At 43.2% G+C, this 17,705-nt stretch overlaps 1 protein-coding gene across 8 annotated transcripts in view; it reads right to left on the bottom strand.

The window, feature by feature from the left end:
• FGFR1 (fibroblast growth factor receptor 1) overlaps positions 1–17,705 on the bottom strand; it is a 189,482-nt gene that overhangs the window by 83,964 nt on the left and 87,813 nt on the right. For 4 of the 8 annotated variants that reach the window (XM_030201914.1, XM_030201918.1, XM_030201917.1 and 1 more), the window contains exons 3-4: positions 14,865–15,116; positions 9,491–9,577 (exon numbers count right to left, since the gene is read on the bottom strand). In XM_030201914.1, the coding sequence (XP_030057774.1) occupies positions 9,491–9,577; positions 14,865–15,116 (339 nt within the window). The remainder of the gene's footprint in view (positions 1–9,490; positions 9,578–14,864; positions 15,117–17,705) is intronic. The other 4 variants (XM_030201916.1, XM_030201921.1, XM_030201919.1 and 1 more) reach the window with 2 other exon arrangements.

Raw genomic sequence — 17,705 nt, 5'->3', positions numbered from 1 at the left:
TTTGAATCAGCTATCTTCTTTTTGTAGCACTGGAAGGCTGACTTCCATTTGGATTTATTAGTAGTATCTTTGTTCTTTCACCATTGCTTTTCAAGGTGTCGACAGTCCCTTTTTAGGATGGATAATTCCTCTGTAAACCATGGTGAATTTCTGGGCATCTTGATCTTTTCAGTGATAAATGGTGCAATTTTGACTAGTATGGCTTTCACGTTGGTATCCCAGCAGGATTTGATTGAACCATGTGTAAGTGATGAGGTAGTGAGGGAATCTGTTATCTCAGACCAGAAAGTGACCTTGTTAATTTTACCTGTGGTGGAGATGAGTTTGGAGGACTTGTGCCTGGTTAAACTTAACATACAGATATCAATGGTGAAATCCAGTTGGAAGAGGTCAGACCATGGTACTGGCTTCCATCTGAATGAACTGATCAAGCTGTTAGGATAGGAAGTCATAAAGCCTAACATATAGCCTTTTTCATTAGTTGCACCCTCTGAGAATATAGTTAGCTCGCAGACCTTCAGGAATGATTTGAAGTTGAGGACACTGGTGTCCACATTATTTTCCAAGTGTAGGTTTAAGTCTCCCAGGAAGATAATCTTAGAAAACTGGTACATGGCAGGGGAAGCAATCGCTACAAGTTGAGGGTCTGCCTTGGACCAAGCTCCTGGAGGACGGTAAATGAGGAGTAGGGTGATTTGATTTTAATCATCTCAGAATTTGCACACCATATATTCCAGTTCAGGGAAAACCCCAGAACCAACTAAAGACATGTAGAAAAAAAACAAATATAAGAGCAAGTCCGCCGCCTTTTTAACCCTGTCTTGGAGAGTGAAGAATACTATAGATAGATGTGAGGCAAAATCGGAATTAGGCTGTGCGGGCTTCACTATACTACTGTGTTCTTTAGGGATGAGATCACAAGTAGACAGCTGTTTCGGAATGGGGATTGCAGGGATTCTGTGGAACTAATGGGTATTGAAAAAGTTGACCCAGATTTCCCACAGGGATGGAAGAAGTTACCATAGGATTCTCATGGGGATGGAAGAAATTGCCATGGAATTCCCGCAGGAGTGTAGTCAGAATCTCTATTGACTCCAGAATGAGGCTTGGAATGCACTGAGAGAGGCAATTAGAGCACCAGAATGATGTTTGGAATGTATAGATAGAGGTAGTTGAAGTGCCAGAATAAGGCTTGGAATGCCCAGAGGGACAGATAGAACACCAGAATGAGGCTTGGAATGCCCAGAGAAACAGCTGGAACATCAGACTGAGGCTTGGAACACTCATTGGTTGAATAGTGAATAGCATCCAAAAAACCACTAGAAGGTGTTGGAGTTGGGAGGAAACAGAAGGCTGTGAGCAAGTAAATAATAGCGTCAACTCCTGTAGGTACAGGTGGGGATGAAGGAGATGAATTGTGGGGATGGAATGGAATTTACCAGGTAAGGGTAAAATTTCTTGACCCCGTGCAACTCTCTAATCTCTATTTCTGATTTTTAGTGGATGCTGCATCACAGACCCATGCAAAATGGATCCCAGAGCTTGCTGTCATATAGGAGACTTTTTATAAGCCTTTTTTGCATGTAAAACTGCATTTTGTGTGTAGAAACAAGCAACTCCCTGGCATATATGCATAAACATACATGCTGCCAATGTATACACATGTGCACACAGGCATTCCGGGGGGGGGGGGGGGGGGGGGGTGGAGGCCGGGCCAAGTATTCATATAAACTTAGGTAGAAAAGTTACACTTGCCTTGGAGCAGGCCTAACTGTGCAGTAGCTACTGAAAGGTTTATAGAAGCCATAGGGCCATACACTGTCTTTAGAAAGCAGGTACAACTTATGTACCTATACACCTCCACACTCCAAGCACCGTGTTACATTACCACCTCCACAAGGGTAATTTTATTACAGCTCACCTATGCAAGCAGGTGCCTATTTCAAGCCATTTTATAAATCATATAGGCACTTGTGTGTTGAAGCAGCAGAAATTGCATAGACTGAAGCTGTGGACATTTAAATGTTTGCGTGTTACGTGTTTACGTAGATGTGTATTTTATAAACGCTGCACGGAAACTGTAAATGTAAAGAATATTAAGTACTATTACACACAACCTTAAACACTCAAGTCCACATTATTGGAATCTAAGATTAAATGAAAAAATGAGGAAAATAAAGCAAAAGAACCTATGAGGTAAAAATTTCACCTAAGAAAGGGCTGGTAATTATTAAATGATTCTAATTAACCTCCTAATGATCTTTTAGACACGACAAAGGATGATAAATGAGAACTGCATTATATCTTATTATGCATTTACAAGGAAATCTTAAAAGGAATGTATCCCCTATTTGCAGGCTTCAAAATCAAAAACTGTTTTCGCCTTCTCTGAGTTTCCCTTGAAACATCAGGAAAAAGCAGAATTTTTAAACCTAAAAATAGCTGTTCTTGAAGAACATAAATAACCACTGCTTATCCGGTAACAAAGCCACGGTTGCTACCAATGTAGCCGCCGTGGCTAAGTCTGATTCCGAGGTGTCAAGTAAAGCTGATACCTCAAGGGAATTTTGTTGTTGCTGGTCTGATATCTTCCTTGGCAAATAATATACTTGAGTGAAAGGGGGTAAGTTCTCTTCAGGGATTCCTAATATTTCTTGCAAATAACGTTTTAACATTTCCAATGGTTTCACCATTGTGACCCTTGGAAAATTAATAAAACAAAGATTGTGATTCCTCATATAATTTTCAAATATTTCAGATGTTTCTTTAATTTGAAATGTCTTTAACCATTGATGTTTGTATATTTTCTATATTTAATGAGTTCTTTTCAACTCGTTCTACTCATTCAGTCAAGGTTTTAATTTCAGTATCACTTTTATCCATTCTCTGTTCAATCAAGGAAATTCTCTGTGAAACGTTATTAGCTTGCAAAAGAAAAGTTTGTCCTAATTGGGAAACTAAGTCCCACAATGAATCTAAAGTTACCTCTGCCGGTTTTGCAAAAAGTGCTGGGGGAATTATCACCGTTGATTCAGGTACCTTCTCCTGTTCTGTGCCTTGTACACCTGATTTCAATCTCGCAGAGTCGCTCTCTCTAGAGGGTGTGGACAGCCCCTCCACACCAGTCTCACTCCGATGTGATAGAGCCCCACTTGATTCTGGGCCTAATCCGCTCCCTGGTGGCAGCCCTGTCGATCCCAAGAGGGGAGAACTGGTTCTCTGCGGTTGCGGGGGAGGAGCTCTGCTGTTGGCTCAAATGTTGTTTCAAGCCCAGAAGACGCCGAATGTTCCTCCATCAAGCCGGTGTCCACTATGGGACCGCTCCCGACCTCCTGTCCAGAACCCTGAGTCCTCAAAAAATGATCCATCAGACCGACAGGTAATGGGTCTGGCGGGGGGGGGGGGGGGGGGGGGGGGCCCAGGTTGCTGCTCGGCCTCGTCTTTTAGGCACAGTTAATAGCAAAGAGAGGGCTACAACTGCTCTTAGATGCATGCGGCCATCTTGGATTCCCAAAATCAAAGTTGGTGCCTCAGAACTTTTATACAGCTAACCCTAAGTTACTGAACTGGTCTACCAGTCAGTAGCTTACCTACCTTATTATCATTTGGGTAGAACACACACCCCTTGGGTGGAGCACCCCTTCCTCTGAGCAAGCGCACAGCTGTCGGCTCTGCCGGTCCCCTGCCCCCTCTGACATTAACTTCCTGTTCTAGGGCAGGGGACCGACAGAGCCGACAGCTGCATGCCTGCTCAGCACACTCACTTGCTGCCTGCACCCAGGGTGGACTGTCCCCACCACTGTGCTAGAGCTAGCAGTGCAAGGGGGACCCAAGTTTTGTAACCCGTACCTTGAAGTGGATCTTCAGCTTTATCTGTGCAGAGACACCCAACATAAAGGATAAGCACGACAGTGCCTGGGCAAACATCATGCTTTCAAAGTATTCATGCAGAGCTGTCAACAGGCATAGGCTGATGGTGTATAGAATGAGACTACATCCCTGCTCTGGAGTATGTGCACATCAGGGGTCCCTCCATTCTTAGAAGAAACAGCAGTCTGACAGACTTGGTGCAAGCCTTAAGGCAATATATGCTCTGTACTAAGCGGTGTCTAATTATGGCCTCTTCCAGCACCACCATTATTTATAGTACTACAATGTATACACAGCACTGTACATATACACATATGCATGCCTGCTCTGTGGAATTTACAATGCTGATGTTTATTCAGATTTGATATACTGCCTTTAACTGGCTCTGCAAGTCAGAGCGGTGTACAATATAACAACAAAAAACAAGGAAAAGAACTCCATAAAATCGACAGAAAAGAAACATTGAAGCAAGGTAAGCTGAAGATTGAGATCCTGATGATAGAAATACATCAGTTGATCCAAGATCACCTATCTTCCTGCTCTATTTAACATCTGTGTATCTCTGTTTTGTTATGGCTTTCTCTCTCACGGTGCTTCATTAGTTAATTTAGATATTTGGTCACCAGAAATATTACTAAGGGGTTCATTTTCAAACCACTAGACTTACAAAGTTCCATAGATTACTATATAACTTTGTAAGTGCTTTGAAAATACGCCTCTAAGTGAACCATCTGACTTAACAATTGTGTTCTAGAGCTCTGGCCAAGTACTTCCTATAGATTAAAGACCCCAAAGCCCTTTGGAAAATTTCTCCTCACCAAGGCACTAATTTCTTCCTCTCTCTAAGAGACAGGTCCTTTTTTTTCTGCACTTCTCACCCACTGCTTGTCCTTTATCCTTCCACAGACAACATACAGAACAATGAATTTAAATAGAGGACCTGGATAAGAAATATTTTATGTCTTTCTTCTGAGCTATCTGACTTAACAGATTTCAATGGCTAAAGTGTTAACACAGAAAATGAAAGCAGATAACGACCACATAGCCTATCAAGTCTGTCCATCAACTATCTCTTCCCTCTCCCTTGGAGACATTACATGCTTATCCCATGCTTTCTTCAATTTAGATATAGTCTTCATCACCACCAGGAGGCTGTTTCACACATCTATCGCCCTTTCAGTAAATTTCCTTAGATTACACCCAAGTCTATCTCCTTTTTGCCTTCATCCTGTGCTCCCTTGTTCCAGAACTTCATTTCAATTACAGGCAATGATGCTTATCCAATCAATAGCCATCACCAGAGAAGCATGCCACCATGCCTTCAGTTTCAAGGAGCATATTCCATGCAAGAGGGAAATTTCTGGCGTTCTGCAATTCGAAGTATTTCATGGCATTGTCCTGTCCACGAACAATACCAGGAAACCAAAACTGTGGGAAAACATCTCAAGTTAGTGTTTCTGGCTTATAAGGAGAAGGTCAAGGAATAAGCCGAAGGGTCTGAACCCAGTCTCTAATATCAGTTTGCCTCTTCTGATCTGCTGAGGTCAAAAACCTTAGAGCTCGGGATGTATCACTGGAAAGATGAAGGGCAGTTAGTACAGAATTGGTTACCAATTCTTGGGGTCTCTGTAGAATATTGAGGCTTTTTTCTCCTGCCCTGCCTCTATCCAGAGCAGCTGCTAGAGAACTAAATCTGGTTTCATACCACAATGTAAGCATGAAGAATCTCTCATGCTCTTGGAACAACATTGCTTATCCATCACAAAGGAAACCAAAGAAAACATGAGCGGAAACTCTAGTGGTCCACTGGCAAAAATCCTGGATACAACAGGTGCACAGCTTGTGTTTAGTTATTCATTTGTGCTCTTCTCTAAATCAGAGCTGGAATCCCAAGTCTACAGTCAGAGCAGCTGGATGGCAAGGCCTTAAGAGACTTTGGCGGCAAGAAACAGCAAAGAGAAAGGCCAAACTTCTCCGACATCAATATCTGAGTGCAGAGTAAGATTTGAATCTGTTTGAAAGAGGTCCTCCGCTCTTTAGGCATGTGGCTAAGCCTCCACTAGAGTTGGGGAGGCAGAAATTTTTCAGGTCATTTTTTTCTGTTCCGCCTCCCCCCATTTACTTTGAAACAAATGCTGTTAATGTGCACTATGTACACATGGTATGCACTGTTCTTAAAAGTGTGCATTATTTGCATACAGTGCACACTTTCCTGATAGAAGGCACATGATGGAACCACTGCACATGCATGCAAATAGTGCACACTCTTTCCTGATATTGTGCACTGTTATGAGCAAATGACAGCCCATCCCTATCGTCCACATCATTTCCAGAGTGTGTGTGTGTGTGGGGGGGGGGGGGGGGGGGGGGGGAGGGGGATGGCCAGCCAAGCCTACAAGCAGACTGCCTTCCACACTATCATTACCTAGTCACAACTCACTTCTCTGCTGTGCGCTCTGCCAATAGAGGGGAAAGCTCAGTGTCTGTATAGCTGCAAGACATGCACTGGGAAAACAGAACAGTCCAACTCTCAAACAGAAATGAGAAAGGAGATCGAAGGGTGGGTTTAACCCAGGCAACGAATTCACTCAAGTTTCATACATGAAGAGCAGAATTTGGTGAAAAAAGGGAGTCCAAGCCATTTGACAACTAATCCAGCATTTTCTATATTTAGAAAATGCTTAAGAGACTATGAGCTATTAAGAGAGTTTCTTCCCACAGCAGAAGAGATGTCCTCTCTGCCTCCTTCCTGCCCCACCAATACCACTCTCTGAATATCAGACATCACCATTCAAGCGCAGCTCATTCGATTTCAAGGATTTTGCTTTTCCGGGACTGTCCAGTTTTTCTGAAAAAGTAATTCTTCTGATTATCAGAACATTTGATCTGGTGCTAAGAACGTTCCTCTGGGAAGAGGAAAAGGTTTTGATTCTTATGAGAGCAAAACATACATCAGCCCACAAAAGCACATTAAAACAAGAACTTATCTCAGTACAGTGTCCGAAGAGAGGCACTTTCTTCTACTGCAACAGTATATTCACCCACTAATCTGTGTGGGTATCTCTTGATCATTTAGACAGGCAGGAGTACGATATTGAACATAACACACCAACAGTATGGAAATTCGTGAAGTCCCGGCAGCTACCATCTCCACCAATTACTGACCTGCTGAGCTTCCAAAGCTCAAAAGAATAATCTAAGACTGGAAGTCCTCAAATTAAGTTCCAAACACTGTCAATCAGGGGACGTATTCATCTGTAGATTCATGTGATTTTCTTCAGTTGCTTGTTCTTTCTTCTTTGTTTCAGTCAATAACGAGCTCTAACAAAGCAATTAGTGCCGGATGGAGCGCCAAAAAGTTGCAAATGGCATTCTCTTTCTTTTTGGGAAAGAAATCACATCAAGGACAGCTTCATTGTGCTGCAGCGTGACTCAATAGGCGAGCCTCAGTTGCACACAGCTGGCATGTCTCTCTTTTGCTACGCAATGATTGACATGTTTTGTCTTACCTGACGTGTAGAACTTGACAACAAAAAAAAAAAGGCACCTCTACAAATTCTCATGACCCTAACATTTTCATGCATCGAGTGGCATAAATTATAACAGAGAAGCAAAAGAAATATTTATCTTTCTCCATCCAGTATTTTTATGGGAGTGTGCCATAAACTGTATTTCAAGCTGATTAAAATGGAGAAAATGGAGAAATGGGCAGGATCTCAAGGTCTCAAAATCTCTGAGGGACATCTTGAGGCTCATTTTCAAAGCACATAGACTTACAAAGTTCCATAGGTTTCTATGCAACTTTGTAAGTCTAAATGCTTTGAAAATGAGCACCCTTGTTTCCCAAACTGTACCACCAAGATACTGCATTAAACAAGATCTCCACAGGGAATATCAATCCTGTCCCTAATGCTGAGTCACATACCCCAATGAAATCAAACTGGATTAATCTGTCTTTTGTCTCCTTAAATGTCATGCATATTCTATATGAGGCTTTGAGAGTTGGGTCAATGGTGTCACTCATCCAAAAGGGGAAGCATCTACTTTGATATGGTCTTGCATGTGTAAGTTTACAGGGGGGGGGGGGGGGGAAGGAGCCTTGAAACTCCAATCCTGTCGCATGCGGAAAACCAAGCTAGCCACTATCAGCGATATGCGAAAACTAGTAATTAAAATAAGGGGAAGACTTGCTGCCTCTCAACTTTCTCAAACGCTCCAAAATGCACCTAGATGTAGAGCAGGGTTTCTGGATGGGCATTCTCTTCCATCAGAGTGCTACCCTTCTCCCAGACTAGAAGTCTAGCTGCTTCCTTATACTTATAGCACCTTGCTGTATGTCTTCCTCTTTAAAGTCCTTTCAGAGGGCTGCATTCAGTGGAACTATATATACACTAACTTTTACTAAGATTTGTAGTTTTAGAATATGTAAAATAAAAACCATAAACACTGAACAAATGTCTGGATCTTTACTTGAGCACACTTCATTGGGAGGAAATGGCTTCTTCCTCTTTTCTTCTGTAGCACCCCCCCCCCCCCCTTTTTAGGTTTTCATAGAAATAAAAACAGACTAGAAAAAATTAAGAAATGAAATGAAAGACCCCAAGGCCCATCCAGATCCAGCCATTTTTCCTGCTCAAATACCTCAAACCCTATCTGAAAACTGTCTGTAACCCCCCCCCCCCCACATCTAAGAGATCCTGTGGCCTACCCCATGACTGTTTTTACTCCATTATCATTTTGCCCCAAGCTCCCACCACCATCAAATGCTGTCCAAGCATCCATCACCTTTTCTGAGAAGAAACCATAACTTACATTACCCTTAGGTTTTTCTCCTCATTTTCAAAATACCATTATGTAGGAAGTTAGGAATTCCTACTGGGGGGGGGGGGGGGGGGGGGGGGAAGGCACACAGAACTCACCTGAACAGTGATCTCAAACAATACTGCTAAATTCCCCTTTTAATATGAGTGAAGGCATCATTCTGATTGTGGGATTGTATTTTATGAGTTAGGGCTCAGGCAGCACATAACATTAGGGGGTCAAACAGAAACAAGTAAAGCAAACCTCCTAAACTGTAAGTCAGGAATCAAGACCCCTGAGTGAAAAAACACAAATCTGGGGTCACAATCTGGGTTGGTTCTCCATAGGTGCATCATTATGCTGCACCTCTGGGGAAGTCACACAATATCATGGGGTCATGGCCAAAAAAAGATTGATAAGCATTGACTCAAGGGGACAGAAATAATACAGAGGGAAGAGAGAATAAAAGGGGAGAGATGCAAAAAGATTCAGGGCTTAGAAGGTTGGGATGGGTTCAACTTCTTTTTTGTAAATTGATGGCTCTACTGTATAGATTATCCAGGATCACACACTATTCTTGGATCCTAGAACTGTGCTTATTACTTGTGACATATCTTTTTAGCTACCTGGTAAGAAACAAGTGGGCCTCATGAGAGAAGAAGTATTTGACCTTCCTCTCGTTCTCCTTGCTGTTAAAGCTCTGTTTTTAAAATGGAGGGTGTGGGGGGAGGGGAGGTCCTTGAATCTTGTGTGCCCTGGGAATGATATACTGAATGATATACTGTTCAGCACTATTGGTGATAAGACATGAGATGCATACGGTTAGGCTTGGAGTTCTCAGCATCTTTCTCCTCAGAGGAGGAGTCCTCCTCATCGTCCTCATCCTCTGCTGAAGGGAGTGCATCTGCTAAATGAAAACAAAAGAAATTGGAGTTAATTCAGTTGGACTGGTGCAAGAAAAAGATGCCAGCACTAAAAGTCTAACAATTTGCTCCTCAATCTGGTGAAATCATTAGAGGACACATGGTATGAATGCAGTGCAGCAGTGAGCTATCACCTCATAACTCATTAAGGGCCCTGTTTACTAAGGTACGCTAGCGTTTTTAGTGCGTGCACAAAATTAGCGCATGCTAACTATGTAGATGCCCATAGGAATATTGTGGGTGCCTACACAGCGCATGCTAAAAGCACTAACGCGCCTTTAGTGCGGCTTAGTAAATGGGGCCCTAAGAGAGGCCATGAGCACATCTACATAATTAGCAAGGTCTTTATGGTGGTTACAGCTAATGCACACAAGAGACACATAGGGAGGTAGCCAAGGAGGAGGAGGAGGAAAAACAACCAAAGTTTCCACCGAGGACAAATTTATTGTGAAAATGACTGAACTTGGCCGGGTTTTAGCGAAAATGCAGGGACGGCGTTAGGGGTAGGCAAACAGGGCAATTGTTCTGGGCCCTCATGTTACAGGGGGCCCCAAACCTGCCTGAAGTTGAAAGAGGGATGGCCTGCAAGCAAGCTTTGGGGCCTCCTCCCTAGCATCTGCCCTGGGCCCCATCATGTCTAGCACCAGCCCTGATCAGGGGTCCCAATATTTGAGCAGAGACAGATTGAAACACTAAAAAGACAGCATATAGCTTGCTTTCTGCCTTAAGAAACACTGGAGCATAACTGTCAGACAGTAGAGTTATTTCATCAAATCTCTGTATGTGTCTCTTGTGTAGGGTGTGCACTGCTATGGAGGTATCTACCTGGTTGCAGCTAATGAGCAAGGTGGAGGCTGTCTGGCTAGCAAGTCATGATGGTGACAATGGAAGCCACTATATGTCCTCTTCTCTCTCTTGGCCATTATGGAAATCTCACAGCACTTTGTTTACAAGAGTGGAAAGTTGGTGCAAGGTAGAAGGAAAATTAAAATGACAAAAACAGATCATACTACAATCATTGACAGAACACAAAAATAACCAGGCAAGGGGGGAGGGGGAGGGGAAGGATGGCAGACCCCACTTTGCCGGGACTTACAATTAGTGATGGTTGCGCCATGTCAAAGAGCACCAGCCATTAACTCCTTGGCTGGACTCTGCTGTGGGCCACCTAAGTATTAGATAACCCTTCATACAACACACTTATAGGCAAATGAGCTGTTTTCCTTCAGCTTTCTCATAATTTTGTCAGCTGTGTTTTTGTGAGGCAGATCTGAAGTGCTTTAGATACGGTGAAGGGCACATACACAGAACAAACTTACTGTACACCGCCTTGAGTGAATTCCTTCAAAAACACGGTAAATAAATCCTAATAAATAAATGTTTTGAGTGCATCTCCACTAAGAAGCTACATACTAGCCACTGCTTCTCTCATTAATGGAGGGAGTACCTAGGTCACCTCAAGCTAAAAAGATTCCCTAACAGATGAAAGGGATTTCTTGACAGAAAAACACTGGGAAACTATCTGCACCCAGGAAAGAGTGTTTTTCTTTAAAATTCCTTTGTGTTCTTGGAAGACCTACCCCTTTGGGCTGTTTGCATGAGAAAGGCTGGGATTTACACTCAGCTAACAAAGCAAACCCCTGTTCATGCCTCAGACCATACAGAATCCTAAGAGCTTTGCACAATTTTCCAAAGCCCGGAGGATTAATGTGTTTTGAGGAAGTCGGTGCCTTACTACCTTGGGGCATGGAAACTTTGCCACTATAAAGGAGCTAAAATTAAAATGGATTACCATACCCTGGGATGAATAAGAGATGCTCCAGACTGAGCTCCTCCATCTACTCTTTCAATCCTCCTACAAAAGGCCCACCCCTGCCTTTTTTTTTTTAAGCAAAAGAACGTAAATATGTTAATTTATTCTCTCTTCAGACAGAGCCAGCTGTGGTTTAGGATGGGGCCCCTTCTACTTCCTTTTGTGAGTAGAGGGGATTTCTGTGGCTTACTAAGGACAGAATGAAGCCCCATCCTAGAAACAGTTTTTTCAAACACAGCTCCATGTGTCAACACTTTAACAGAATTGCTGCTTTCTCACAGCGAGTTGTTGCTTTCTCACAGCAGAGGTGTTACAGGAATACTCTACATGTCCACAGCTACTCCCAGATAATGGGGTTGCACAGGATTAGATCTACACACAGATTTGTTTGTACCACAACATCAAAAATCTGGGGGCCACAGAGCTCCTGCCTGCTCCTATGGCCTTATACCACCACATATCTCCATTCTCCTAACAAACTTCTGGGTTCTAATGGTGCTATCAGTAGAAGGCACACAGGAGCACAGACCACAGAGATAGAAAAGATCTGAGGATTAGCTAGGGGCAACCAAGGTCAAAATCCATCACAGATGTCACAAGGCCATGCAAGTGTTTCTGTAACAGACCAGCCATGAAAGGACATCACGTGTAATGGAAGACCAAAAAGAACAAGTCCTACCATGAAACAGCAGTGACTCTGTAGAAAGGTCCAGTATTCTGGTAACCTAATGGCCATAGAACAAGCAGGGCTAAGTGCTCCTGTCACTCTGTGGAGGCTGCATTTATTTATTGGGATTTCTTAACTGCCTTTAATTGCAACATTTGAAATAGGGAAAGGTCAACTCAAATGGCACTGTTGAAAGCTCCTACCATAAACATATTGCATATGGTGATGTTTCAGGCCTGTGCCTTTTCTGTAGTGGCTCTTGAGTTGTGGAACAAGCTTCCAGTTGTGGCAAGACAAGAACTTAATTCCTTAAATTCAGTGCTTCCCAGACCTGGTCCTGGAGGCACCCCAGCCAGTCAGGTTTTCAGGATACCCACAATGAATATTCATGAGAGAGATTTGCATGCATTGCCTCCACTGCATGCAAATCTATATCATGAATATTCATTGTGGATATACTGAAAATCTGACTAGCTGGAGTGCCTCCAGGACCAGGTTTGGGAACAACTGCCCTAAATGTTTCATAAGCTGGTAAAGGCTTATTTTTCCAAAGATAAGTAACGGGAGTGTGAGTTTTGGGATTCTTTTGGCTGCAGCATAACCTGGCATATGTTTGTTAGAGAGTGTTAGAAACAGGAATTTTTGTCCCGACAATCCTTTTTTTTTTTTTTTTTTTTTTACTGCCCCCGTCCTCAGCCTTTGGAATGCTGGTCAGAAACAGCTGCTAAAACCCTCCACATTCTTCTTCCAACTGCATCCGATTCTTCTTTCAGTTACAAAATGCAACAGCCGCTCATACTGAATACATTAAATAACATTCTCTGCTGAGCTGGATCACTCTATGTCCACTTCTTTAACACACCAGCACAGGTGGTGTCTTTGCAAATCCAGCTGGGGCTGCTCACATGACAGCATTGGGAGATAGGGCACTGTCCCAGACCACAACCAGGAAATGCACATCTGTTCTGATAAGAGCCAGATGATTTTCTTTTGGCTTCACCTTACTTTGAAGGTGTAATCACTGGTGAGGTTTAGGGAGGAAGGACCGCCCGCAGTCCAATATTTTTGTAAATCATTAGGATTAGGAGGAGCCTTCTCATATAGCACTGGAGCTTTGGAAAAACAAATGTACATAAAATTCTGCTCCTGATAGCAGGCTGGTTTCTACCTGCTACTGCCATGCTGCCTAGATCTCACTCTCTCCATGTTTCCTTAAAGATTAAGCAAGATCTAAGCTATTTCCAAGAAATAAAGCTTTTAGCCTGGTTTCCAGGGCAAGTCTCCAACCAATAGTGAATTGCAACACAGTGTATGCATGTGTATGACAGACACAGACAACTGATATTGATACACAAAACAATGATAGTGCTTCCCATAAAATGTATCATCAACACAGAAACTTAGAAATACAGAAATCACAAGGTTGCCAATGAATGCCAGACTATTTTATCTCCAATTTTTACCCTTTTCCTCACCACTGGAGGATCTTCTGTGCTTCTCCCAGGTTTTCTTGAATTCTCCTCCCCATGACACTGGGAAATATGTCTTCGAATACCATCCTGGACAAAGACTTCCTGCCTGATGTTTCACCCCTTGTGACAACAAATACACACCTGCATGCTATGATACTGCATGCCCACTGTATCTGAATGAAGACCTCCATCCCCCACAAACACAACACAGGATGGGCACAGTAAGCACGCACTGTCACTATTTACAATAAGAAGACAAGGGGTCTTTGTTGTATCTGAAGGAGACAGACACTAGGAGGCTTGTGTGAACACAGGTCATTTTTGCTCAACCAGAAAGCTGCAAATACCACAAAAAATTACACCTAATCCTGTCTGAATGTAGTCTTTTCCTGCTCAGAATGAGGGCGAAGAGGTTGCATTGTTAGTAAAAGAGCATCATGCATGGGCACAGCCAAGCCTCAAAAAAGCGCCAACACAAATGTGCATTGTTTTCGGTAAGGGGCAGGCTTAAAGTCTTCAACCCCACACCCTCCGTCTGTCTTCAAAGATCAGAACTTCCCAGCCCAGGTCCAGAGGTGCACCTAACCAAGCTGGTTTTCAGAAGAGCCACAGTAAAAATGCAGGCGTTGGATTTGCGCACATTGGCAATCTGGCTGCATATAAATCTCTCTCATGGTTATTCATGAAGGATATGCTGAAAAGCAGACCCATTAGGTGTGCCTCCAGGACAGGGCTAATAGGAACCATTACTCTAGACACAGTTTGGTCATGGGATGCTGCATACACTAAAACATGAATATTTCAGACTGACTCCCCTAAACATTCACAACAACATTTTCCCCAAATCAGCAAAGAAAATATTTGGATAAATACACTAGTGGGCCCTGGTTAGATGCATCAATTGGATGTTGATGTTCAGGTACACAATTTCATTCTAATTTTCTATTGAGCTTTAGGACCTCAATTGTTTATAATTTACTAGAGAGAAAATTTATCCTGGCTGTCCTGCCGTTCCATTGTGCATTCTTATAAGGTTTAGGATTGATTTTCAAAAGGGTCTAAGTGACTAACTTTGGGGCTCAGGCACCCAAATCAGCCTCTTTGAAAACAGACTAGGGCAGAGCATCTAAATTCAGAGATCTAGTTTGTAGTCATGTGACACCTCCCACTCTCAAGGAGGGTCAGTGCCCTTAAAGGAACAGCACACTAATGATACAGTATGTCAATACTACACAGGCCATATATCTATTATGCCCCAAATGTAGTGGTTTCACAATCTGGCACTACCCCTCTTTAAGAATCTGCATGGGGCTACAAACCTGAAACATTAACAGTGAAGTAGGTGGTCTCGCTCCCCGAGGGGCCGTTGGCCATGCAGACATAGATCCCCGAGTCCTCCTGCATGGCTTCCCTGACCTCAAGCTCTTCCCCAGTGATGCGAGTTCGATTGTTCTCAGACAGCTGCACCCCATCCTTCACCCAGCTGATGCTCTGCACATCCTCCCGCAATCTGCAGCGCAACTGAAGGAGCTCACCAGGGTGCGCCGAGTACGACTCAAATTTTGGCACAACTGGAAAAATTAAAGACACACATACACACACACAAAAAAAAAAGCAAACCAGATTTAAATTTTGGGGGGGCAGGGGATTTGTGCAAGGAGTGTTAAAAATGTTAATGACCTTAGAGGTTATTTGGTGCATCATTTATAGTCTCTTCATTCAAGACAGACAAAAGCAATCTGGTATTCATGAGTTTCCCCGTCTATAGCCCAGTGGATTTCGAAAGCTTGGGTTAAGATTCCAAGTCAAGGATGCAACATACTAGTCCTGAAATGTTGCACACATACCTGGTTTCTGCAATACTTGCCAAGACCACTCTTGAGAGTCCAGAGGCTCCAGGTTGCAATTACTTTTGTCACCCTGTAACCTAAATCTTTGTGCTGCATTCCAGGGCCATTGATGGTACTCCTCACCCTCCCAGGCAAGATTTAGTTTTTCTTACAGTGGGTACTCATCTAGCTGACCATCAAAATGGGAAAAGCATAGCCACAGATGCCCCACAAATACCAGGCTTTGACTGCTGTATCAGTTTGCAAGGCGCATGCCCACAGTGAAGTAGAGGGAGACAGTTGAACAATCAAACCTACTTACCAGCAGTACCTACCTGTTAACAAGCATAGTCGTAGCCATGCTGCCCCTTCCAAGGCAGGCAAGGAGGGAAGGAGGCAATGTTAGAAAAGCATTAAGCAGCAGGATTAGGGTTTCAGAGCTACTTAGAGACATGATCATTCTATGCTGGTTTTAGTGTGGTTACCTAATTCTGGATCATCATGATATTTCACAGCTCAGTCCTAAATTCCTAACACCCATCCCAGTGTTGCTCTAAACTGTCACCATTCTGCTTTAGCACTGGAGTTAGGAAGCCAGAGCTAGATATCATGCAGCTCAGTTGATCATCTGTTGCCTGGTTTCAAAAACAATTAAAACCACTCTACACCGGGTGTGCAGCAAGGACTCTTATGGTCAAAAAAAGGTCTCACAAAAATCTGATGATCTCAGTTCAAGTCCATGACTCCCAGGACAATAAAGAATGCTCTTTTAGAAATGTCTCCAAGTTCAGTGGTTCTCAACCCTGTCCTTGGGGCACACTCAGTCAGCTGCATTTTCAAGATACCCACAGCAAATAAGCATGAAATAAATTTGCATCCACTGCGTTTACTGAATCTATTTCATGCATATTTATTGTGGGTATCCTGAAACCTGATGCATTCATTACCAGTACAGACTGCTTACAGAGTGTTCTTGGTTGGATGAGCCAGGGGAACCACTTTAGGCTGATGGGCACTCCTTTCCTCTTCTCCTATCTCCATAACTTCTGGAACCTGTGTCCCTACTTCAAACCATTTCACAAGCAGGTCTACACATTATCAGCATGCCTTGTTATAAAATGCTGGACTGAACTAATCAGGCTCTGAACCTAGAGGGCCTGATATTCAGTTGGCGGCGGGCAATGCTTTTGCTGTCCGTCACTGGAGTTAAACTCAGTACTCAATGTGGGCCATTTCCAGCGACTAGCACTGAATATGTGAGTTTTTGGGTTTTCTTAGCTGTTAAAAAAAAGTTACCCAGTTAAGATGATATTAAGCGCTAACTTTAGAGATTGAAGATAGACCTGTTATTTATGCGGGCCTGTTTTAACTGCTGAACATAGCCAGTTAAGCTCTGAATTATCAGTGCCTAACCAGCTATGTCATGCAATATAGCTAGCTGCTAACTGTGGATATTTAGCGGGAGAAATATGCTAGCCCTGGTTCTCGGTGAAATACAGGCCAATGGCTCAGGCTAAAGAGCTAGGCCTCTTAAAATCAAAAATCATCTCGGATACAAAATATATTTCACTGTAGCAAGTGCTGAAATTAGGTAATTGACAGCTGGCAAGGGTGGGGGGAAATCTACTCTATAAACAAATAAGCAGGACTGGCACCTGCGAGAAGTCATAAGCAAGACAGTAGAGGGTCAGCTGCAAGTGAGGGGAGGGGGGAAGCTGAAGAGAGCAAAATGACCTGTGACGTCATCTCACAGATGCGCTCTGAACATATCTTGTTTATACTTAGGGCTTGAGAACGTGTGAAGTCATTTTGATCAACTGATAAGGGCCAAGAGCTCTGGTGAGAAAGCTGGGGTCCATTGAAATGAATAGGGTCAAAATGGTATAAAAAGGGGAGTCAGAAGGGTATTAGCATCAGAAGACTCCAGAAGGCTGGGGAGAGAGGATGTGTCGTGAGGTGCTGTTCTACCATATGAATGCCTGATTTGCCTGTACTGCTATTGGTGAGATTGTAATAAACTATCTTCTTATATCCCAGTGAGTCCTTCTGATTATGGAGCGTGTCAGTGCACAGTCTATACTATTATATCTACTGAATACTGGGTTTCTTTCTAATTGAGGAGCCTGCTGCTGCTCTGAATGTATAGAACTGTCATGAGCAGATACAAGGTTGGGGTAATTAAGTATTTGGAGGGAACATGCAATCCTTTACAGGATAGTAGAAAGCTCATGGTTTCCGCTGCGCAACAGAGGTGGCAGACCTAATTATTATTCAGTTAGGTGCCAATATGCTATTTAACTGGTCAGCGGCCATGTCTGGCCAGTTAAATAG

Source organism: Microcaecilia unicolor, chromosome 4, assembly GCF_901765095.1.
Source record: "Microcaecilia unicolor chromosome 4, aMicUni1.1, whole genome shotgun sequence".
Classification (NCBI taxonomy): Eukaryota; Metazoa; Chordata; class Amphibia; order Gymnophiona; family Siphonopidae; genus Microcaecilia; species Microcaecilia unicolor.
Note: the sequence above shows the minus strand (reverse complement) of the source record. Positions and strands in the feature narration are given on the sequence as shown.